Source organism: Ictalurus punctatus, chromosome 1 (genome assembly GCF_001660625.3).
Source record: "Ictalurus punctatus breed USDA103 chromosome 1, Coco_2.0, whole genome shotgun sequence".
NCBI lineage: Eukaryota > Metazoa > Chordata > Actinopteri > Siluriformes > Ictaluridae > Ictalurus > Ictalurus punctatus.
The window spans coordinates 4,174,063-4,200,321 of NC_030416.2; the positions used below are offsets into that span (position 1 = coordinate 4,174,063).

Genomic DNA, 26,259 nt, shown 5'->3' on the forward strand with positions numbered 1-26,259 from the left:
GATTTAACATAACTATTCATATTTTTATGATCATGACCTTTGATCTAGATATAGAGAGTTAGAATGTGTATCTTTTTGACCTTTGACCTATACCTGTCAAAACTACGGTTACAATCTATACCAACTATTTCTCTCTTGTATGATAGATATGGTGCGGAAACGACCGAAATGCAGTTCGGATACAGTGACTAAAAAAATGAGAACCGAAAATAATCCATCACCGCATGATTTCTGTTGTGATGGAAACCAGAGTTCTTCAAATTGTCTGATACATCGTGATCCGTACACAACCCTGAACACATATTTAACTGAAGCGATCAACAGGCTGAATGAAAGTTTAATTCCTTCAAACCAGGTTGTTAGTGAGAGACCTAATCAGAGTCCAAATTACAACGTAACAAACACACCGGTGACGCCATACGATATATTTTCTGAATTAAATCAATGTTTGTTAAAGTTACATAATAACCTAAATAAACACGGTCATTCAGTACAATTAAACCCTGATCTAATCGATGCAGTCAATCAGTTGAATGAAAATTTAAGATCGTCAGAACAGAGCAATACTCAAAATGAAAACCCCAGCCGAAATTCCAGTCAAACTGTATCAAGCACGCCGGTGGCGTCGCACGACATATTTTTCTAATTAAATCAATGTTTGTTAGAGCTACAAAATAACCTAAAAGAACAAAGACAATCTATGCAGATAAATCCATGTTTAATAGAAGCAGTGAATCAACTCAATGAAAATATGTCATTATCTCCCGAACAGAATACCGTCTCAACTCCGGAAAACGCTCAGGAACCTAGACCGTCATCTTCTCGTGATATGATATACGAACTTAATCTAAGCCTTATGAGGATAAATGACAGTCTGGTTAACTTAATCAAAAACCCTGTCAATATAACACAAAATTCGGAAAACAATAATGAGTACAACCATCCTTTGGAAAACATGCAATCGCCCGATATCCAAAATTCTCAAACGGAAAGCATGCATTCACCCGATATCCAAAATTCTCAAATGGAAAAAATGCAATCGCCCGATATCCGAGTTGAGCAAGATGGGGGTGGGTTAGATCCTAATATTAGGATAATTAATCGTGAAAGCTTCAACAACACTGAGATTAGGCGAAGAGTGAATTTTTCTTCAATTGCTAATGTTGACAGCTTTGCAGATTTTTATAATTATGCTTTAGAGATTTTAAACAGTGTGATTGAAATTGCTAATAGTTTAATTTCTGCTGAGGATGCCATCACCATTGAAATCAGAGGTGATACGGTCAATGTTTCATCACGCGCTCAATTAGACAATGGTGTCATCGATTTACATTCTTTTCTGACCATGCTCGAAAATGTAATTCAGAGTAAACGTGAAATTTTTACGGATGATACCCTTGAAATAGTTGTTCAGATCGTCCGTCCACGTCGGGGCGGTGGAATTAGAAAGAAAATAGGCCATATATTCAATTCAGAAACCATGCGGAAGAAAATGAAGCATCTATACATTTTTCACTACAGAGACAACATGTGTTTCGTGTTGTGTGTCTCCCAACTTTTGAATCATGAAAAAAACGATTTTGAAACCGAACAAATCGCTAGACAATTACAGCACAATGTGGGATTATCCGTAAACACCGCAGTCAGCTTCGCCGACATATCGAGATTTGAGAGTCATTTGAATTGTAAAATCGTAATTGTACATTGTTCTGTCAGCAAAGCTGTTTCTTTCAAACTAGCAAGACTCCCCACGAAAAAACTTACTTGTTTTACTTGTTTTTGCATGACAACCACTATTATGGAGTAAAAAGTATCACCGGACTTTTAGAAACGAGTCATGTATGTCATTTCTGTCACTCAGGGTTTGACGTTTTTTGGAAACATAAATGCGAATATAGCTGCAACGTTTGTCACGCCCCCGAATGTTACAAACACCCAAAGAATGTAACTAAATGCCCAGAGTGTTAGAGATTGTGTAGACCCCAATACTGTTTCAAGAGACATAAAGCTAAGATTCAGTCGAGCAAAGGCAAATATTCTATGTGTGAAACGGGGTTCGAACGTAGATGTTTTATACAGCGGGCTAGGAAAGAACGCAAAAATACGGATTGTGTATTTTACAATTTCGAGACTAGGCAGGAAACAGGAACTCATGTAGCCAATTTCATATGCTTAAGGGAGAGGAGTGGGTGGCTGAAGGGGATGATTGCGTCAGTGCCTTCTTTAAAAAGTTTCGGTGTAATACATACCACGGTTACACGTTTATCGCACATAATGCTAGAGGGATCGATTCATACCTTTTGTTAAACCATTTAGTAAAAGAAGGAAGCACACCTGAAATCATAGCACAAGGTGGTAAAATTTTGTGCTTCATCGATACCGCATTTCGCCAGTCCTACACTGATAGTCTATCGTTCTTACCCATGAAGTTGAGCAGCATCCCGAAAGCCATGGGTTTTTCGGAAAGCAAGAAAGGTTATTTTCCCCATTTCTGGAACACCGTAGAACATCAGGATTACGTAGGGCCATATCCTGACCCTAAGTTTTATGGTGTAGATGGCATGAGCCTAAGGATAGAGATTTCTTTAAGTGGTATAGAACGGTTTCTGACAAAATCTTTGTTTCAAGAAAGAGATGGCAGAATACTGTGTGAACGACGTCGAGATTTTGAGAAAGGGGTGTATAGCTTTCAGAGAAGAAATTCTGGAAAGTACAAAGGTCGATCCTTTTAAATGCATAACGATCGCTTCTGTGTGCATGAAAATCTTTAGAACCAAGTTCCTGCGTAAAGACACTTTAGCTATTCCTCTGCTTGATAATTACATCCCCACTCAGAAATCTTACTCAACACCTTCCATATAATGGCTCGAATATGTTTCTAAAACGCAAAACCTACCCATGCGCCACGCTTTGAACAAAGGTGAAGTCAGGTTTGGTAACTATTACGTAGATGGTTACTGTGAGCATGGGGCAAAATGTAAGGTTTTTGAGTTTCTTGGATGTTTTTATCACGGTTGTGAAAAGTGTTTTCCCTCAATGACCCCGCATCCTCTTACCAAATCCAATGCTACCTTTGGCGGTATCAGTCAAAAATCGATGGAGAGAATTAAGAATTTGCAAGACACTCTCAATTTGCAAGTCACCCTGATGTGGGAACATGAGTGGAATGAAATGAAAAAAAATGACAACCGCGTGCTAAACTTTCTAAAAGACTTTCCTGAGCGTTTAAACCGACATGCTCTTTTCGGCGGTCGAACAAACGCGTTACATTTGCATTATGTAGCTTAACCCAGTGAGAGAATCGATTATTCGATTTTACCTCTCTTTACCCATTTGTGAATAAGACAAAGACATATCCGATCGATCAGCCTATCATCATTTATCGTGACTTTCAACCTCTGAAATATTATTTTGGTATCCTCATAGCAAAAGTATTACCGCCTAGGGGTCTGTGGGCACCTGTTCTACCGTTTCGTGTAAAAAGCAAACTCCTCTTTCCTCTGTGTAGAACGTGCGCCGAACATCAGCTAAAACAATGCAATCATACGAATCAGGAGAGAGCTCTTACCGGAACATGGGCATCTATCGAAATTGAGAAAGCTATCGAAAAAGGTTACAAAATTCTAAAAGTGTTTGAAGTGTGGCACTTTCCTAAAAGGTCTGATGAGCTTTTTACGAGATATATTAAAATGTTCCTCAAGACCAAACAGGAAAGTTCAGGTTATCCGTCCTGGGTCGTTGATGAATCCTCTAAACGTGAGTACATTCGCAAATATAAGGAGAACGAAGGGATCACATTGGATCCGAAATTTATCACCGTTAATCCTGTCAAAAGATCCATGGCTAAGCTCGTTCACTACCGCATACGCTAGACTTGAGCTGTACAATTTGATGGATCGATTGGATCAGCATTGTTTGTACACAGACACGGACAGATTCATTTTTAAAAGTAAGGAAGGTGACTCGATGCCGCCCTTAAGCGATTACTTGGGTGGTCTTACCAGCGAACTAGATGATGGCGATCAAATTGTAGAATTCGTAAGTGCATGTCCTAAAATGGAAAAACAAGGAATAACAACCATGAGAGCTAAAGGCATTACTTTAAATTGTATCAATTCTGAAACTGTCAATTTGAAATCACTGACAGAACTGGTGGACGAGCGAGTGAAAATTCCGGATCAAACTATTTGCAGATGAAAGAGCGTCTGTAGAAAGAAAAGGGAAAGTTATTAATCAATCCGGAGGATTTCTTCTGCCTTTGCTCAGTGTAGCCATTCCTTTTATAAGCAGCTTAATCGCACCCCGCAAAAATTAACATGGAGACTGCAGAGAAAATGTATTTAGTCCCTCAACATCAGATCGATAAACTTAGAAACATCACAGCAGAGAAGGAAAGCTTAAGAAAGACTGTCGAAAACAACTTGGACGATGCAATATGAGGTATTTTATTGAGGACTGATCTGAATGATTACGATAAGGCGAAACTCTACGTGTCGGTGCTGCAAAATTTTTTAAACTTGGTTAAAGTAGGAGAGCAGGAAACCGCTCAATTAACCTTGTCCCTGCCTAAAATACCGGAAAGCAAAATGGAAGCAGCTGTGACCGAAACACCCAAAGACGAGATCGTACAAGAGGTGCTCGCTAACATTTCTGCGAGAAACAAAAGAAACGCTTCGTACGTTATGGAAAAACTTTTAAAAGCTGGTGCATCGTGGAACGATAGTGGTGAATTTTTTTTAAAGGAAACACTATCAAAGGATCTCACATGGTGGATCTCCTTAAAAATCTCACTGCACATCATAGAGTATCCGACAATCGGAGGCCTTTAGGCTGGAAAGAGTTCTTACAGACAGTAGCGAACCTAAATATACCTTTTTCAGCAATACCTAATAGTGGTGCTCGACATAAAATATCTGACATAAAAAAATATCTCTCATCTTGTTTCCCCACCTAAAAGCAAAGACTATGATTCTGAGCCAGTTTTCAAATCCCCCGTTTTTAACAGTTCTGACTGGATTGGTTTTTGAAATGACGATGGACAACGAATGTTATATTGCGCTACCCTTTATTTCAATAAAATAACTTTTGTTTAACAATTTCTTGTGAAGCGTCATCATTTATCATTCCACTGCAGATGCAAATGAAACATATGCTGACAGTTAGCACATTGTACACAAGTAAATGAATGCTTTTTATTTACTCTAGGGTACATTTTTTAACAAAAGACACAACCCCCTTATAATTTCTATTTAAATCATTGCTATACATAGACATAATACGGTTAAACGAATAATCTCTAGCTTTGTGACACAGAAAAAACACGCAGTGTTGCCCGCAGCAAACTGAAGTAAAGTTTTGAACTTGTACAGGGTTATATTTTATTTTGCTTTTATTTTATTTTTGTCAAAAAATAATGAATCGATCGAGGAAAGAGTTCCTAGTCTGGAGGGTTTCCATATGAGTCCAAAAATTCTCCGGTGGTTTCGTCATTAAGGCATAAAGCTAGCCAGTGTTCGCCCGGCATGTGTCTCAGATGTGTGTTTACGATGAAAAAGCGGGAAACTTTCTCAGAGTACTTGTAGGTAGCTCGTCACAGGCCATCACACCGTGAAATATTTTTTCTATTTCAGGACAACTCCTCATAACGTCGGTTAGTTCTCTGGTATCCATATGTCACTGGTAATCGATGAGCACGTTTCTTCGATTGTTTATTTCTAGTATACTGTCGAAACTGGCGTACACGATTAGATTCACTGTGCTTGGAAGCGGTTGTCGAAATCTGAGTTCCAATCGCATATTTCCCGACTTTATTAATGACAAATGTTGCCCACAATCGTCGTCAGGATTCAGGTTGAATGCGAATAAAGTATATCCGTTCAGGTACTCTTCTCTGTTTATTGACAAAGCCTGATCTTTCAGCTGCTTTCCTGATGCTAAAATTAAAGACTGGAATTCACGGACTGCGTTACCGGACTGAAAAACAGGCTGAAAAGGTTTTGAAGGATATTGAGTACCGTCTACATAGAGAGCGATAGACTCTGCGTCGTAATGTTTCAAATTAAATGGGTTTTTATTGTACGACCCGCTGAAGGCATCGTTGTCTACCATCCCAAAGATAATGGTTTTAGGTACGGGGCCGAGGAAGAGGTTCTCTTCACAAATGCAGCTCCTCTAGATGCTAGACTGAAGGTCTTCAAACAGACTCTTTTGATCGGGTACTTGGCTGTGGCACTGAGAAGAGCTTGCCCGTGACCGATTTTTACAGACGGTGAGACAGTTACTTTCTTCACGCAAAGAGAAGCGCTGAGTATTTTCAGAAAGAAATTTGCATTTCCTTCCTTCATCAAGCAGAATTCGGCTTTGCTGCGAACCATTTTAATCCTCAAATCGATTCCATTCAGTAAAAGTTTATCCTGAAAAAATATATCCGAGTGAATGTGTCTAATCGGGTCAAAGGTGTTGCTTTCAGCACTGAAACTGGCCCTTTTTTTGAGACCTTCATTTTGGCCGTCTGGGTCTGTGGCATCCATATGCCCAGCTGTGTCTTTGTGTTATAGCCCGGTGCAAAATTGTGTTTCCAGGGTATCTTTTCCGTAGTTGAGTAGACTTTTAAAGGTAGCTCGATATGGTTATGTACTGTGTGGCGCCAGGCCGGTAACAAAGCTGGAAACAAAGCTCGCTCCTCGCATGACTGCCGCAGTGGCACAGAAGAGACAGTTCCGCTTCAGCGCTACCAAATGTTGTGGACATCCAGAGAGCACGTGGCGGCGGGGCGAGGCCGCCAACACACCACAGCTCCTGAATGGTGCACCGTACGGAAGAATTCCACCATCCAGCAAGGGAGGGGAGAGTATAAAAGGGCGATATTCCACTCACAGAGAGAGAGAAGTATCTCTGAACATGTGCGCAATTCTTTGGCGTGGTTTATGAAGTTTTGCCGACGCGTGCCTGTTTGCTAACCGCTGTTGTGTGTTTTTTCTGGTGACTCCGACGCGAGTGACAGCTCCGCCCCGCCCCTTGGCTGTAACCGCCGATGGCTGAGACCCTTCACCGCCCGATCGCCCTTCAACCCACACACAGGCATCCCCGCTCACCGATTGCCTTCAATTAATCTCCCATAACCTTGAAACAGCCTCCTGTGTGTCTGTGCTCCGCCCACCACTCGCAAAAATCCCTACAACTGCTAGACTGAGAAATAAGACGATCCCCGAGCATGATATCCACTTGTGAAAAAAGTGAGGCTACGGGGTAGTTAATGACCCCAACCTTTGCATCATTAGCTATATTGGAACCGTCGGGATTCACGATTTTACAGGACAGATGTAAAAAAGTGTTGTTCTAGTCGAGGTAATCCTCCCCGTTTCCAGCCACGTAGAACTGCAGGGGCCCGTTGTCCGTAAGAGCGGAAAGTGGAGGTATTTCGACATAAGTGTACTTCTCGATACTCGTTTGAGTATAAGGTAATGTGAAAATATCCAACTTTGCCTTGGTACGCTCTGCGGATAGACTGTGTAAGAAAGCCATGATGTTAGAAAATGTTCAGCCGCTTTCTCTTGTGAGAGATGGAAGGATGTCTGTTGCCTCTCTGCTCGGTCTTTCATTCGGAATCACGTGTCGATCTCCTGGGAGCCTTTTAGATTTTTTACGCGTAATCAGTGCAAAGCCTGATCCGTCTTGATTCTGAGTTTGTGTCTTGCTCATAATGTTGCTCACTACGTCGCTTATGAAACCTTTAACCGCTGTTTTTAAATGAGGTTTTGCAATAGCAAATCCCCTTTGAAGGAACGGAACAGCCATTCTAAATAGACCCTTGAACAGACCTCCTAGCCGCGACCCATACATAGTGGGGGCGCCTTGAAACCCCGGAAGGCCATTTCCAGCCTGATGGACATAATAAACCACTTAGGTCTGTGGGTGAACGTAGCCCCTATGCATCATTTTACTTACGGAACAAATGTTTAGCGGGTGTAAAGTGTAGTTTAGCTGTAAATTTTCCGTAACTCAAAGGTATAGGCTTGTTCTGATCCGTTTTGACTTCGATTACTATATCGGTAATATGGTTCTTGGTGAGAGGTACGTAATGCAGCTTATCATAAGTAATTGTGACGACTTTGTTGTTTTCTACCATTATATGTTTATATATATTTCTTCATGTTTTTGTTGATTTCACTAATCAGTTCCTCGATACTTTTGTAATATCCTTGAGTGATATTAAAGTGACTGTTTTGTGTTTTCTTTCCATCCCTCTGGATAATATGACACAGACAGTCTTCCTCTGTTAACGAGTACCAACTCTGGATATATTGAACCTCTGCATGCGAGACTTCCCATATCCCGGTCAAATCGCTTGGTTTGGCGAATTTAGTAGTGTAGTGCGCGATCTTATTATTAGGGTAAATATCCAGCGACGCGTTGCTTGGAAGCACAAAGAATTGTGTGTCTGTGTGTGTGTGTGTGTGTGTGTCTGTGTCTGCGGAATTGCTTCGGAGCTGTAGGAAAAGCTATAGGAATGAACATGCAGCAATAATTATCATTGACCTTTTTTGACCTAGGCCTAACTCAGGAAAACAACCAGCAACCTAAGCAGGGAGGGGCGGGGGTTATATGTGTGTGAAAGCTATAGGATTGAACATGCAGCAATAATTATCATTGACCTTTTTTGACCTAGGCCTAACTCAGGAAAACAACTAACAACCTAAGCAGGGAGGGGCGGGGGTTATACAGTATGCATGTGAAAGCTATAGCTATGAACATGCAGCAATAATTATCATTGACCTTTTTGACCTAGGCCTAACTCATGAGCGTATCACAATCTATGGGAAAGGAAACAACTTGTGTGTGCGTGTGTCTGGAATACATCTGGAATACATCGGAACCGGATTTAACATAATTATAAGTGATTATCATGACCCTTTGACCTGTCATCATCATTATATTTAATTATGATGAGTATGTCCTTTGACCTAGACCTGTCAAAAGTAAAGTTACATAATATACAAACTATATTATATATCACAAATACTATATAATGAACGATAAATACAAAACCAAACAAAGCCAAGTCCACATAAAATACAAAAAAATCAGTACAGAATCCACAGAATATCTGGTGAATATTACCATGTTGTATTGGTTTTTATGGAGTATTACCATTTCTCTTATGAAAGTTTCTGTAACAGGTAATTCCCTGGGTGTGAGAGGTACATGGTGAGTTTCTCAGCTTTTCTTGTATAGTGGTTGTGACTGGTAGGGTCCCAGCCGTACAAACTGCCTGCTGTCTGTTAGGAAGTCAACAATCCACTGGCAGATGATAGGGTCAAGTCTTACTTGTCGTAATTTGCTGTGGAGTTGTGAGGCCAATGACTGTATTAAAGTCCACAAACAGGACTCTGGCATAGGAGCCGGGAGCAGGCAAATGATTGAGGACATAGTGTAAACTCAAGTTGACTGCATCACCAGCTGAACTGATGCTCTTTAATCATAATGCATTGTATCAGGAGGGAGCCATAATAACTGATAGTCATTTATCCAGGTTATAGTGTCCTTCTTTGGACCAGGAACAATAATGGTGGTCTTGCCTGTACTTTGTATCAAGCGATGGATAGGTTGAAAATCTCGAGAAGAATTAAGACAGGGTTTGGCTGGCTCACGCAGAATTTCATTGTGCCAGGTGAAATTCCATCTGCTTTTCCTCAAAGGTGAGGGGTAAGGCGTGACAGACATTGAGTAGAGTGGAGGATGGATGAGTTCTTTGAAAATTTTTGAGTCGGTTAGCCATCTTGGGGGAATGGTGTGACTTTATGAACTCTTTTTCATGTAGCCAGTGACGGTTTTTGAGTGCCATACTAAGTGTTGTGTTTTTCAAAGGCTTACTCAAGGTTATCCTTGTATTTCGTATATTTGTATTTTGCTTTATTCAGATTTTGTTTGCATGAGGGCTTTGGTCAAGGGCTTTGTTCAACAATGACAGCTTGGTGGTGCTGGGGTGTGAATCTCCAACTTGGATCAGTAACCTAGCACCTTAACCACCAAGCCACTACTGTCCCAGCTGTTTTTTTGTTAAAATGGCATATTTGCTCAGAGAATGAGATGTAAGAGTGGACAGTATGAGTATATGAGTGAGTATTGTAGGGATTTCTAGTTGGTTGTGCTCATACAGTCCCGGGAGCAAATCCACTGGTTCAGGACCTTCTGACTGTTTCTCTTCAGCTGCTGAGAGCAGGAGAGAGCAATTGATATACAATAGTAGTGGAATAAAAATGGTGCTGCGCATCATGTGTGTCAACACGTGAAAAAAAATCACATCTTTAATACATGATATGCATCACAATGTCAGTATTTCCTAAGAAAACATCTGCAAAACAGTGTTGCATTTTAAATAAAAACAATTAAAATAACATATTTTGATGATGTTTATTTAATGTTTACAGCAAATAAATGAATAGATAGATGCATTCTAATAAAAACAGTACAAAATGAACATAAATCCACTGCTACCAATAAGTTTTTTATTTGTTGTTGTTGTTGTTGTGTTTTTAAATAGCACAATACTAATACTATTATAAAGTGCATTGTGACAATTTATAATAAGATCAGTATTATCTCATCATATTTCATTATAAGGGGGCGCACGGTGGCTTAGTGGTTAGGATGTTCGCCTCACACCTCCAGGGTCAGGGGTTCGATGGCTCTGTGTGTGTGGAGTTTGCATGTTCTCCCCGTGCTGCGGGGGTTTCCTCCGGGTACTCCGGTTTCCTCCCACAGTTCAAAGACATGCATGGGAGGCTGATTGGCATGTCCAAAGTGTTCGTAGTGTATGAATGTGTGAGGATGTATGTGATTGTGCCCTGCAGTGGATTGGCACCCTGTCCTGGGTGTACCCCGCCTTGTGCCCAATGCTCCCTGGGATAGGCTCCAGGTTCCCCCGTGACCCTGAAAAGGATAAGCGGTACAGAAGATGGATGGATGGACGGATGGATGGATGGATTTCATTATAAAGCTGTATTTGAATAATCTGTGAACTTCCTTTTCCCAAACGGTGAGGGGTGAGGAGAGACAGATGTTGAGTGGAGTACAAGTTCTTTCTCCTTCAAAGCAAAACTAAAAGTTGTCGAGTTGGTTAGCCAGCTTTGGGAACTTGTGTGACTTCTGAACTCTTTCTTGTAGCTGGTGATGGTATGCCAGTGTCATATTGCAGAAGTGTTTTTCAAAAGGCTTGCTCAAGGCTGTCCTTATACTTGTATTTTGCTGACATGATTGCTTTATTGAGATTTTGCTTAGCCATCTAGTACTCCTTTCTGTTCCCTCTTCTGTGAGCCTGCTTTTGGAACTTCTGAAGCTGCCAAAGGTAAGATTAAAGATGTCTTTAATTGTCACATATACACTATAGTGCAGCAAAATTCTTTCTTTGCATATCCCAGCTTCTTAGAAACGTCAGCTCAGCCATGATACAGTGTACCTAGAGCAGAGAAAGTGAAGTGCTTTATTCATGAGCCAGTGGCAGCTTGGTGGTGCTGGGGTGTGAATCCCAGTAAACCAGAGCTTTAACCACTGAACCAGCAATGACCCAGGTGGGTTATTGTAGAAAACCATATTTGCTCAGAAAATGAGATGTAAGCATACAAGTCTATTGCAGGTTGCTTGTAGGGATTTCTATTTGGTGGTGCTCATACAGTCCCGGGAGCAATTCCACAGTTTCAGGAGTCCACCTTCTGACTATTTCTTTCTGACTGATTCTCTTCAGCTTCTGATAGCATTAGCGAGCAACTGACTGACTATAATCGTGGAATAAAAATGGTCTAAAAGTGCTGCTCATCACGTGTGTCAAAACCAGAGAAATAAATCTTATGCATCGTAATGTAACGGTTTCCTAACAAACTGCTTGCAAAACATTTTTAAAAAATCATTTAAAAGCATATTTTGGTGGTAGGTTTATTTAATATCTCAGTAAATAAATGATTTAATTAATTAATTAATTAATTAATTAATTAATTAACTGTCACATATCGGGAAACTCTGGACTCCACTTCCCATCAGCCACTGCACTGCTCTAGTTGTCACATGACCACCTGCACCTGATTCATGTTTTGGTTAATGAGCACTCGTGTATATATAGTCCTTGTCTGCACCATTAGCTTGTCTTTTGTTGTCTTAGACACCTGTGTTCCATGTTTCTTGATCTCGTTTGTTTATGGTTAGTTTTGCCACAGTATTCGGCCAAGTGGGCGTAGATTCATGTTGTTTATGTCTCAGTGTTTGTTTCATGCCACAGTGTTTAGTCAAGTTGTCTTAGTCTCTCGGTACGTTGCTTCAAATAAAGTCATTATCTGCACCTGCTTCTGGCTCAACCACTACTCGTGACATTAACATGCTCTAGTCATTCTAATAATAAATAGTAAGTAGAAAATTAATATAAATCACATGCCAGTTACCAGTTAGATTTGTACAACCCATATTCCAAAAAAAAAAAAAGTTGGGACAGTATGTAGAATGCTAATAAAAACAAAGAGGAGTGATTTGTAAATGTACTTTGACTTGTATTTAAACAGAAAGTTTATTTTGATGCATGCAACATGTTCCAAAAAAGATGGGACAGGGTCAATTTAGGACTGATAGTGATTTGAGAAGTTGAAATAAGAAGGTGATGTGAAACAGGTGAGGCAATCGTCTAACATAGTATATAAGGAGGCTCCAAAAAAGGCCGAGCCCTTCAAGAGCAAGAATGGGTCGAGGCTAGCCAATCTGCCAACAGATGCATCAGCGAATAATCAAACACTTTGAGAACAACATTCCACAAAGACAAATTGGTAGGATTTGGGGCATTTCACCTTCTACAGTGCACAATATATTCAAGGAATCTGGTCAAATCTCGGTACGTAAAGGGCGAGGCCGAAAACCACTTCTGAATGCACGCGATCTCCGGTCCCTCAGACATCTCTGTCGCAAAAAACCGTCATGAGTCTATAATGGATATGCTGACATGGGCATCTATTCTTCATGTCTTGCTGTGTGTGGATGTCTCAGGATTTTACATGGCATGCATGGTAAACTTTAATGTGCACTCAGGATCAGTCTAGATGAACTAGATGTTTCTGCCATTTGTCATTTCTTTTTAAACTAAATACAGGATGTTGTTACCTTTGCTTAAAATCTTCCAGTATATGCCTAAACACCTTTCTAAAATAGCCTTCAAAGCAGAGATTGTGTTATTCATTTCACTAGGAGTCATATGATGAGATAGATCTTAGGGATGCTCCACTGGCTGTACTTTCCATTGTTCGAGAACAATAACAATTAGTCCTAAATTGCCCCTGTCCCAACTTTTTTGGAATGTGCTGCATGCACCAATTACAAAATAAATGTTTATTTTCAAAAGACTATGCAGTTGATTAGGTAAAACATCAAATACCTTGTCTTTATACATTTTTTGTCAAAGTACATTTACAAATCAGTCCTCTTTGCTTTCATTAGCATTTCCCATACTGTCCCAACTTTTTCGGAATTGCCGTCACCTCAGCCTCCATATGCAAACAAGTATTCGATAGCTAAGTTATTCAAATATAAAATTTACTGCAGCATTGACTGTTCTCGAGTCTTGACCTGGTGAAGCTCAATTCAGCCTTGGTGTGTGCATTGTGGATGATCACCTCAGCGCACCATTGGAACTTAGCTAACTGACTTCCTTATAAATTCAATAACCTAATATTACAAGTGCAGTATATGCTCTCAGTTCCGATAAATGCGAAAATGGCATTCAGTTTCAAGTTCTGTTTTCAAATTCCAGACAAATCATAAATAAATGTAACTTACCTATTACAACAAAATTTCCATATACAGTAGAACCAACACAAGAATACACCAGGAAAACCAACAAACCCTGCGGATCTCCAGAAAAATCATGAGTTCTCAAGATTTTCTCAAGATCATGACTTATTTTCTTATGATGTCAAAATGCACGATTAGGTATACATGATATAAAGGATACAAGATTCAAGAGATGAATAATGTTCTTGAATCTTAAATCTTACTTTTATTTCTAATTACATTTCATGTTGTGAAATATCATTTCCTGTTACGCCTTACGTTGCAGCAGCTACAAACAGTTTTTCACTCACTAGCTTCTCTTTTTTCACACATTCTCTCTCTCAATAAGACAACAGAGTGTTACCAAGAAACCACAAAGTACTGCTGTATTAATATTGATAATAATGAAAAACTTAAAACCCTATGACCAATAAGATTTGAGAGATCATTTCTATTAAATCACATAGTAGACCATCTGACTGTTTCTTCTTGTATTGCTAAGCCGCTTTGCTTTTTATTCACTACTGAAACAAAAAGGTTTAAAATATTACCCCTCATCCTATCAACCCAAATTTTTCTCAGAAGTCAGTGAGTTCACAGTGTGGAAACATAATGACAACCTCAATGCTTTTGCATACAAGAGTATTAGTTACTAGCTTGGCAAACTAACCACGTGCCAGATGTTGTGCATGTCTCCGTAGAGCCCCATACTCGTCATTAAAACAGAAGTGTGAAAACCAGAAACTTCAATCATCAGCATTTCATTTCAGTTTTGACTTTGAACCTCAAAGGACAAGTCTATTATTGAGTTTTGTGAGTATACAGTACGGTGGCACTGTTGGCCTGGATAACTGTACCTATTGCTTGAATAATTTATTATCTGCACTGTACATGTTAACTGCTGGGTATTATTGATTTTGTTAATTGTTGTATGCATTAATCTTGACCTCTGTGTCTTCTCTGGTTCATCTTCACAGCTAACACTTGTGAGAGTACACACTCTGCAGTTCAGCAGTTTACTGAGTCATTTTTTTAGCTTTAGCAAACGGCATAGAAAAATGTGGTGCGCAAAACAGATCTGTTTAATGTTTACACAGCATTAAAGATTTATAACTTATTTGTTTTGTATATTTAATCCCAGGGATAACTCTTTAGTGTTTGATGCTGAATGGCAACAATGTTGAACACCACCAGAGGTCTTTCGGAAATCATATCACCCAGGTGAGAATTTCATTTCCTCAATAATGACTTTTAATAATGAATTTCGGAATAATGTAGGTGAGGATATAAAAGTGTAGCTGCATTCTTTATATAATGTCACAAGAAGTTTAATAAAGTAAAGAAGCTTGCATTGACTTCTTCCCATTATGGGCCAACACAAAATTATAATAAACAAAAACACTCTGCTCTCTTCTTCATAAAAATCAGCAGAAAATTTCTAATATCACCTCATGTTTTCATTTAAGCCTTTTGTAAATTCTCTAGCATTGCCTTGTAAATGATTGGTGCATAGCTAATGAATTTGTTAGAAATGCCCCAATGTTATCTAGGCCCCCATTAAAATGAACGTTTGCCCACAAACAGTGTACATGCTTCCTGTGTTTATCTGCTTCCTGAATTTGTTCGTCTTATACCAGAGAGATGGAATTTACCGAAAAGGCTGTGGTAGAAAGATTAGATGTCCATGAGATATTTCTCTACTCAATTATTACTCATGATAATCAATTATTACTTACTGGCTTTGAATCTTGAATTTAGTTTTAAAGAAGTTAAAATGAACAAACTGAAGTTTATAAGTTAAGATCGTTTTTTGGAATAGCTAAATGTTAGCTATTGTTCCTCCAATTAACAATCTAGATAACAACCCAATATAAAACCCTGTCACCTGAAGTGATTATTTATTAAACAAGTTTTGTCATATTCAGAGTTGATGACTTAAGTCCAAAAGGTACATCAATAATTATGCTTGGAAATTTCTTTGTATTCAGAGCCAGGTTGCACAGCTGCTTTAGTCACTTGGGCTCGTCGTTCAGATCATGCAAATTATCCATCTGTGGTTTATGCTTTTAGGTTGCGAGATTTACTATTGATTATAAAAAGCTCAGATGGAGTTTTCAACAGGATACAGACCACTGCATTTAAAAACAAGACCTCAACTTTAACAACAACAACAACAACATCAACAACAACAATAACAACAACCAGAAGTCAGGGATATAAAATGACACATCTAACAAGAGTCTGGTATATTGCCAATATATTGCTGCATAAATAGTCCCAGTTGTAATGATCACATTAATCACTGCAAATTTGACAGGGTTTAACAATACGGCTTCCACCCTGAATATTTGTCAGCTTATTTTTCGCTTTCATACACAACTTCACATATCAAATATTAAATTGTAATGTGTGCATGGGATATAATCTATTTGATCACATTTTATTCCTTATTTTGAGTTGTAAAATGAATAAAACAATAATGCCAATGTTTTGGTTAATTCTGTGTCTTGAGAAAAACAAATAAACAAAAAAAATAAAACAAGGTCTAGTTCGTAGGATATGCTGAACAAGTACTCCTCTGCTATGCTTATGACTCACTCGAAGCGTTGCTCATAATTTTATTCAAACTACACTCTGCATACAGGTCTGTCTATCGATGCACAGTTCTGGTATTAAATCTTCACTGCACACTAACTCAGCTTCTCGTGTGCTGAAACTCTCTTGCGATAACTATTTTCTTACTGTTTTCAGCATCACAACACCATATGATTACTCTGATATTGAGTCTTCTGAACCGTGTGATTAAAACACAGCCTGTTTTCTCCAAGCAGCATGTGTAACTGTCCATATCTATATAGTGCTTAAGTCTGTAGTTATGTCTGAGATCTGAATACAGATGTGCACAATTCTCCAGTAATTCTCATGTAGTAACTCTCTCCTTAGTGTTTTCATCACAACAGAATATGATTACTCTGATGTTGTGTCTTCTCAACCGTGTGATTATGGAACCCATGCAAGCCATATTCTCCCTGTGCTCTACTCCCTGTTCTTCGTGGTGGGCGTCCTGGGAAACATGCTGGTGCTATGGGTGATCCTGATGGGCCCTCAGATGAAAAGCATGACTGATGTGTCTCTCCTGAACTTGGCCATCGCTGACCTTCTACTAATCTTCTCTCTTCCCTTCCTGGCTCACTACGCCAGGGATACCTGGGTTTTTGGTAGAGCCATGTGCACTCTGGTCCTCAGCGTGTACTACATTGGATTTTACTCTGGCATTTTCTTTATTGTGCTGATGAGCATCGACAGATACTTGGCTGTCGTCCATGCTGTGTTTGCCTTGAAAATCCGAACGAAGGCTTATGGGATTTTAGCCAGCCTTGTAGTCTGGATTATAGCTATTACAGCATCATTTCCTGAGCTGCTGTATCTTGGAGTCAAAGAAAATGGGACTGAAGTAGTTTGCAGTGCTTATCCAAAAATTCAAGAAAGTCACAATGATGTGAGAAGTGCAGCTTTCTTTAAAATGAATGTTTTGGGAATGCTGATTCCACTGAGTATTGTGGGATTTTGTTACTCGATGGTCCTACAGAAGCTCCAGACCCTTCGTAAATCAGGGAAATTGGCCATTCGTCTTGTTGCTGCGGTCATGGTGGTGTTCTTCTGCTGTTGGATACCGTACAACATTGCAGCATTCCTCAAAGCACTGGAACTGAAGCGTATCCTGCCTCAAGAGTGTGAGCTCAGCAAAACAATCCAGCTCATGCTGCAAGTCACTGAAGCTATAGCGTACTCACACAGCTGCCTCAATCCATTCCTCTATGTGTTTGTCGGTGAAAAGTTCAGGAGGAACCTTGCAAAGCTCCTCCTGCAGACACCATGCGTCAAAGTGCAGTGTATGAAGCACCACATGACCCGGGCCGCAGGCTCAGTGTATTCCCGGACATCAAGCGTGGAAGAACGCTCAGTTGGAATCTGAATGGAGGAACATGAAGTCTTTTTCTATGTATAAATTACTCCCATTTTATGCTGTATGTACTATTTAAAATGTGAGAGCTTCTATTTGCATGTGTTATATATCCCTGCTTTTAGGTAAAGATTACCATAACATGCTCTTTTTTAAATGTTTTGTGCACTCTCAGAGTGATATCATTACCTTTTGTACCTTAAATGTGTGTCTTCCTCATATAAATGCATATGTAGTGTACCTTTGAAAAGATTTATAGTAAATAATTGTACTGTAATAAATTCTGGATTATACTTGCTTTTAACTACGCATACACTCATATGCACGATAGCTGCCACATGGTTGTATGGAGTGTTGTTCGTGCAGGTCCTTAGAATTGTCCTAGGTGTCCATGTGGTTCAAAACCAGGGTAAATAGTGGGATTAGTACAAAATTCTCTATTGTAAGGTTATAGTTTTCAATTAGAGACATAGCTCATGCCAAAAATCACGATGGCAGTGGAAAGTGGAATATTATATTTTACATTGCTGTTCATTAAATTGCTAAACATTTTAAAGTACAACTTGGAAATCTGACAGACTGGGAAGTTTTGGTTCGGATTTGCCATCTATTAGATTTTGTTTTAATCCTTTAGATTACATAAGAGAGCATAAAATGTGTTTCAAAGGTATACCTTTTTACTTTCTAGGTAAACGGTACATCCTAAAGGTACCAAAGGTGTATGCAACAAGGAATGGTCCAGTTTAATGCCGTTTTTCTGACACTGGATGTGTTTACTGACCTTATCTTATTAAAGTCAGCGTGATCTTAAAATTATGACTGAATAATACTGAAAAACAGAAATTTTAATAGATCTCATATGGATTTCATCAAAGGTCAGACTAAAAGCACAATCCCTTCCTCCAAACACTTCCTTTCCCTACAATATAGCTCATATGAGTTTCCATAAATGTTTCCGAACCTGTTGGAGTGTGTTTTTATAAGTGCAGACTGTTGATTTATTAATACTTGCTTATGTTCATAAAGAGTCATTTATCTTAGTGAAAAACAGTCATAAACACATTTGGACATCTGGACAAAACATTTATACCCATGTCTTAAATTATCATTTAATTTAGCATGATGTTTGAATATTATGAGGATTACACCTCCATTTAACACTTGAATGGAACATTCAACAAACACATATGTTCAGGTGCCCACTCACCTTTAGCCATAGTGTGTATATAGGTCAATTGTGACCTGTAACATAAGTTGAATTTATTCATTTTTTTATTCATTAATTTATACATAATCTGAAGTCATGATTACAAATAAAATATGGCTGAAGTACACACATGCTAGAATTAAATAATCAAATAGAATATATGGCTCCTACATACATAATAGCGATTGAAAATCCATAAAATTGGCCTGTTGTACGGTAATACGGTCAGAATGGACTGTAAAATGCAGTGTAATAAATTCAAAATCTAAGTTGTTGATGGATTTGTAGTTGGTAAGTGACGTCAAAATAGAACAGTCAGATATTTCAGGACTGTTTTGAGCTGATTTATGTATACAGATTCAAACTTGCCTGGCAAAGCTCAATGATATAATTGATTTGTGACCATAATTTGAGAATAAGGAATGGGTGTTTCCCCCTTTCCAGTCAGTGTAGCCATTCCTCTAGGGCAGCTTAAATTGCCAATAGCTTTCCACTAACCATTATCATAATGGTTTCCATTATCATAATTGTGTTCATATGGGGATAACCAATATGAATAGAAGGCACAGGGATGCAGTTTAGGAGGATTTCCTGGCTCCATAACAAAGTTTATCCAACTCCAGTACAAAAGGTAATGAGGGATCAGGATGATGAAGATTAGGAACACTGGTGAAGCAATTCTTCAGTTTTCTGAAAGCTTAGATGTGTTTTTCAGTCCACCTGAGGGTCATGGGTTTTTGAGAGGCCAATGGCATGGCCACTGAAATAAAACCCCTGAGGAAGTGACAGTAGATATTTTTGACACCCAGAAATCTGTGCAGATATTAGTGGTGTTTGTTTTTGGCGATGCAGTTACAGCATCCACCTTGAATTTCTCCATCTCTACTCTATGATGTAGCATGGAACAACTCCAAGATGTAGCGAAGCAATGTAGCTACTCCAAGATATAGTCAAATAACCTGATTGAAGAGTGGGGAAACTTACGCTTTTCTAACTTGAAAAAAACCAGGTTATTTCCAGCAAGTTCTCAAGCATTTTCAAACATGTTGCATATGCTCCATTTCCAAGAGTGAAAAACTAAAGCTTATTAACTATGCTATTAGACATAACTACAATGTGTACTGGCCAGAGTTTGTTCTAAAACACGGTCTTCCATTCATCTCTTTCTTAAATCTAAATGAGGATGCATGCACTGCACAAATAAAGCTTAGTGCAAAATGTTTAACACAAAGTCAGGGTCATGAGGAGGCAGCTCAGAAAATATAGCCTTGCTGAAAACATCTGCATGGTCAAGACAAGGTTTAGGATTATCTACCTTTTTCTGGGTGAGAGAGAAGGGTGTGAAAACAAAATTAGCTTCGTCTTCATGCTCTAATCGAGTAATATGTTTTAATGGCTAGTTTGATTATCTGATTGAGAGAGAGTGAGTCATCCCAGCATGAAAACTCTGTTTACAGTGTATAATTGAGACCCTGGTGAAACACCTTTAGGGCCAGTTCGCTCCATCGCTTTCTACCGTTAGTGTTCAGGTGACTGTCTACCTTCAGACCTTCATCTCACCTGCGACGTTTCTGGAGATTTGATGAATTTCACGAAATTCTTTCTCAAACTGTCTTAAAGGTTTGTTGTGGTGACAACTGGTCAAACATGGAAGAAGCACAGGTGAGCACTCTTCCGAATAGTGGCAAGATCACCAAACTGATTTTATCTACATCTCTGGGGTACAGAGACAGATGTCAGGTTGAGCGATATGAGGTTGAAACAGATTTATATCCGGGTTTACCTGGGGTGTTTCATGCTCATGCCCAGGTGAGATCTTCTAAATAGCTGAGATTTAATGAATCTGCCAAGCATGAGAACCTAACTTGAGACGTGAGGCAGAACATAGATTGTATACTTTCGCTGGATCCATGTTACTAGGCGAAGCCTTCAGACATGACTCAGGGAAGTTGTTTGGACCAATGTGCTGGAGATTTAGTAACAATATAGTCCACAATCCAAAACTTAAAGAAGAAAGAACAAGACAGCATCAGACACAGAGATTACAATATTTTGAAATCCAAAGAGCAAATTCAAATAGTAGTTGAAATTCCAGGCAAGATTCAAACATGACAATAATGACTATTTTCATGATCCAAAGGATAATGCAAATGAGTGAACAGGAAATAAAAAGCAGGGGTAATACACAAAAGACAAAACCATATACAACGACTCAGAAATTATATGAAAGGTAATCAAATAAGGCTTCACATAAAATGTCTGACATGTAGTAAGTGAGCAGGAAATGAGCAAGACAACAAAAGAAGTGTCTCTAGAATTCAGGAGAGGGTGCCCTCTAGTGGTGTGGCGGTGAGCTGTACGAGACTGATTGGCCAAAAAAATTTGAGAGCACTCTTCTTCGGACAATTTTAAAATACAACATGAATAGTCTCCTCATAGAAAATGTCACGATATTAAACATTCCGCTTTTTTTTATCAAGAAAGTATAATGTATTAAGATGAGCACACTAATATTAACCTTGCAGGTAGAACTACCAGAGTTGTAGAAAAATGTTCTAACAATCATATTAGAGAATTCTGCAATGCTGAGGTAATATTTGTATTAATCACATATTAGATCAATTGGCTGCTTGTCTTTGTTATGCTAAGCCACATAGCTTACCTCTCTCCAGAAAGAATATTACCACATATCTCATTACCACAAGTTTCCTTAAAATTCAGTAAAGATCAGTGTGTGGAAAAATAAACACAAGCTCAGCGCTTTTGCATAAAAGAACATTAGCTACTAGCTGGGCAAATTAATCAAGTGCAAAAACACCATGCATGTCTCCACACAGCCCCTTTACTTGCCACAAAAACAGAAGTGCGAATAACAGAGACCTCAAACACCAGCATCTCATCTCAGTTTTGGCTTTGAGCCCCAAACGACTATTATCGAATTTTGTAAGTATACGGTGGCAGTGTTGTCCCAGCTGCTTGTGCTTATTATTTGAATCATTTTTTATCTGCAATGTAAATGCTAATCGCGAGGTGTTATTAATTTTCATAACTATTGTATACATTAATCTTTATCTTAATTTCTTCTCGGGTTTGTCTTCACAGCTAAGACTTTCACACTTATTTTCATACTCTGCACTTCAGCAGTTTACTGACTCATTTGTTGAGCTGATACTTTCTTAAGGATACAGAAACGTGTGGTGCGCAAAACAGTTCAACATCACAGATGGTTTATACAGCCTTACATATTGGTTTATTACATTTGTTCCCCTTTTTTCTCTTACCCATGCAGTACTGTTTAGTGTTTGATGGTGAATGGAAACGATGTCGAACATGAGCGGTGGTCTTGGGGAGGTCACAACATCCAGGTGAGGACACATTACATTCCAAATATTAAAAGGCAGTCGAATGCACTTTTAAAGGAAATCAGCTGTTCTTTGCTGATATAAAATTGTATATATTCATGTATTGCAATTGTAATTGTATTGCTTTTTGTGTACTGGAGTGTTTTGTCAAGCGTAAATTACTCTGAGGTGTTTGTGTAGAACAATTTGAGTAATTACGAGCTAATATGAGATCGACAATATATATCTACATCCTCTCCATGAAACCAGATGATTAATTCTGCTCTCTATAAGATATGGAATAACTTTATTTCCCTCAATATTTTCTAATAACTAATAACACAATCATTAGCATCACATTTTTGTAATAATGCAGGTATGAATATGAACAGTTCATTACATTATTGTATACATTATTGTGTGTGCTATGTATACATAATGCACCTTTTTCAACTAATCACTTGAAATGAAGGATAAAAAAAATACAGTAACGATATTGATAAGCCCATAATGATAATCAAGGCTTGTGCTTTTCTTTCTTCTTCAAGAAAAATCAGATAAAGTCACATAAAATCTCTAATGTCTGCTGACAAGTTTTGTTATAAGCCTTTCATAAATTCCTCATGCTTATAAAGGTGTTATTAACGCCCCATTTAGGCGCCCATTAAAAGTGTCACCAAAACAAAGTCAACATCCTTCTTGTATTTATCTACTTCATGAATTTGTTTGCCCTATACAAATAATGGAATTTATTGAAAGGCATGTGGTAGAATTAATACATATTAATATTAATAAATATCTTAAAACTAGTTTTAATTTTTTTTATCATTTTAAAGATTTTCAGAGAAGAAAGTGAAATTGATATAATTATAAAAAAAAATTTAAAAAGTAAAAGAAAAAAGGTTTCAAATTTTGACAATCAAGATAACAGCCAAATATGAAACCCAGTCTGTTGAAGTGACTACTTAACAAACAAGCATTTGAGTCGATTTCCTGGGCTCTGCTTACAGATTATGCATATGAGCAATATCTAGATCACACCTCTGAGATTGGCAGATTTTTTCTAGAGTTAATTAATAGATATAAATATAAATTGGTCCCCAAGATAACAATGTGTCTCGTTAAGATGCTGTCTCCTCCAAGGTACTCCATCTTAAAATGATTTTAAGTAGATGATACTCTTGATTAATTAATAGTGCCATATGTCATATTTAATAATGTCCTTGAATTTGATGATTTTTGATAGTTTTTGAGTGTATTTACAGCCCAAAACCCAGCCTGTTTTACTTAAACTCCAATCTGCACGTGTAACACGCCATATCTGAATAGTGCTTAAGTCTGTAGTTATGTCTGAGATCTGAATACGGATGTGCACAATTCTCCAGTAATTCTCATGTAGTAACTCTCTCCTTAGTGTTTTCATCACAACAGAATATGATTACTCTGATGTTGTGTCTTCTCAACCGTGTGAGTATGGAAGGCATGCAAGCCATATTCTCCCTGTGCTCTACTCCCTGTTCTTCGTGGTGGGCTTCCTGGGCAACATGCTGGTGCTGTGGGTGATCTTGATGGGCTCACAGATGAAAAGCATGACTGATGTGTCTCTCCTGAACCTGGCCATTGCTGACCTTCTACTAATCTTCTCTCTCCCCTTCCTGGCTCACTACGCCAGGGATACCTGGGTTTTTGGTAGAGCCATGTGCACTCTGGTCCTCAGCGTGTACTACATTGGATTTTACGCCGGCATTTTCTTTATTGTGTTGATGAGCATCGACAGATACTTGGCTATCGTCCATGCTGTGTTTGCCTTGAGAATCCGAACCAAGGCTTTTGGGATTTTAGCCAGCCTGGTAGTCTGGATTATAGCTACTGCAGCATCATTTCCTGAGTTACGTTATCTTGGAGTTGAAGAAAATGGGACTGAAGTAGTTTGCAGTGCTTATCCAAAAAATCAAGAAAATCACAATATTGTGAGAAGTGCAGCTTTCTTTAAAATGAATGTTTTGGGAATGCTAATTCCATTGAGTATTGTGGGATTTTGCTACTCAATGGTCCTACAGAAGCTTCAGACTGTTCGTAAATCAGGGAAATTGGCCATTCGTCTTGTTGCTGTGGTCATGGTGGTGTTCTTCTGCTGTTGGATACCGTACAACATTGCAGCATTCCTCAAAGCACTGGAACTGAAGCGTATCCTGCCTCCAGAGTGTGAGCTCAGCAAAACAATCCAGCTCATGCTGCAAGTCACTGAAGCTATAGCGTACTCACACAGCTGTCTTAATCCATTCCTCTATGTGTTTGTGGGTGAAAAGTTCAGGAGGCACCTTGCAAAGCTCCTCCTGCAGACACCATGCGTCCAAGTGCAGTGTATGAAGGACCACATGTCCCGGGCCGCAGGCTCAGTGTATTCCCACACCACAAGTGTGGACGAACGCTCATTAGGAGTCTGAATGGAAGAACATGACGTCTTTTTATGTGTATAAATTACTTCCATTTTATGCTGTATGTACTATTGAAAATGTGAGAGCTTCTATTTGTATGTCTTATATATCCCTGCTTTCAGGTAAAGATTACCATAATATGCTCTTTTTCAAAAAAATGTTTTGTACACTTGTTGTCTCAACATCATAGCTTTACCTTGTGTATCTTTAATATGTATCTTCCTCCCGTAAATGTAACTTTAACAAAGATATATAGTACATAATTGGACAAAAATTAAGCCTGGAATATACTTGCTTTTAACTACATATACTCATATGCAAGATAGCTGCCAAATGTTTGTTTGGATTGTTTGTGCAGGTCCTTAGTTTTCTGCTAGGTGACCATTTGGTGCAAAACCAGGGTAAATAGTGGGGGTAGTGTAGCATCTTGTGGCCTGCATTCTTATGTATTATTTTAGATAGATACTGAGTACTAATACATTTTTCGATTACAATAATAAAACATTGGAAAAAAAAATTCTTATGTTGCCAAAAGAAATGTTTATCTTCTCTACCCATCTTCTGGTTCCTCGAGATTAGTAAAAACTTTAGAGCTCAAGCCAAAAAATCACAATGACAGTGGAAAGTGGAATATTGTGTTTTGCATTGTTGTTCATGAAATCGCCAAGTTCGACTTGGAAATCTGACAGACAGGGATTTCTTTTGGCTCTGATGTGCCATCTATTTGATGTTGCTTTAATCCCCTCCATTACATAAGAATACATAAGATGTGCTTCAAAAGGAATACATAATACATAATATAAGAATAAGAATATGTAAGATATGCTTCTTCTTATTATAATACATAATAAGAATACATAAGATATGCTTCTACATGCACATTTCTAAGTAAAAGCTACATCCTAAAAGATCCAAAGGTGTATGCAGCAAGGAATGGTCCAGTTTAGTGCCTTTTTTCTGACAGTGGATGTGTTTATGGACCTTATCTTATCCAAGTCAGCATGGTCTCAAAATTATGACTGTATTATACTGAACAAGAGTAATTTTATTAGAGCTCATCAAAGGTAAAACTACAAACACAATCCCTTCCCCAAGTACTTCCTTTCCCTATAAAAATAGCTGATATGAATTCCCCTAAATGTTTTATATGATTACATATGGTTCTTAGTTTTCATCTTCATGAAATTCTGCAAATGGCCTTAGAATGAAAATGGAAATTTGTATACTGTTTATATGTTCTATGTACACGTTATGGTCAAATGTATCTGGACACCTGACCAGTCAACCATCCATCTATCCATTTTCCAATCCAGCTTATCCTACACAGGGTCACAGGGGAGCCTGGAGCCAATGCTGTGGAACTGGTTGCACAAGGCTGGGGCAACCTGGACGAGATGCCAACCCATCAGAGGACGGACACCTGATCATCACACCCATATGCAATTCTTCCCCAAACTGTTGCCACAAAATTGGAAGCACACAATTGTCTAGAATGTCTTTGTATGC

General features: G+C 38.6%; 2 protein-coding genes across 5 annotated transcripts; both read left to right on the forward strand.

Annotated features, from left to right (window-relative positions):
* Window positions 1-11,251: 11,251 nt before the first annotated feature.
* On the forward strand, window positions 11,252-19,347 carry LOC108271017 (C-C chemokine receptor type 5). Of its 4 annotated transcripts, none has more exons than XM_017478184.3 (3): window positions 11,252-11,347; window positions 14,945-15,024; window positions 16,747-19,347. In XM_017478184.3, the coding sequence occupies exons 2-3, from the start codon at window positions 14,972-14,974 to the stop codon at window positions 17,777-17,779; spliced, it is 1,086 nt and encodes a 361-aa protein (XP_017333673.1). In that variant the 5' UTR covers window positions 11,252-11,347; window positions 14,945-14,971; the 3' UTR covers window positions 17,780-19,347. The 4 variants fall into 4 exon arrangements, 3 of the variants coding, with proteins under 3 accessions (XP_017333673.1, XP_017333664.1, XP_017333683.1); XR_008396259.1 differs by lacking the exons at window positions 11,252-11,347; window positions 16,747-19,347 and adding exons at window positions 13,710-14,616; window positions 15,874-16,740; XM_017478175.3 differs by lacking the exon at window positions 11,252-11,347 and adding an exon at window positions 14,393-14,616 and having other exon boundaries at window positions 16,747-19,346.
* A 1,505-nt stretch (window positions 19,348-20,852) lies between these two features.
* LOC128628621 (C-C chemokine receptor type 5-like) lies at window positions 20,853-25,282 on the forward strand. Its single transcript, XM_053679459.1, has 3 exons — window positions 20,853-21,917; window positions 22,264-22,339; window positions 23,730-25,282. Exons 2-3 carry the CDS (start codon window positions 22,287-22,289, stop codon window positions 24,760-24,762), a joined length of 1,086 nt encoding a protein of 361 aa, XP_053535434.1. The 5' UTR covers window positions 20,853-21,917; window positions 22,264-22,286; the 3' UTR covers window positions 24,763-25,282.
* Window positions 25,283-26,259: the final 977 nt, after the last annotated feature.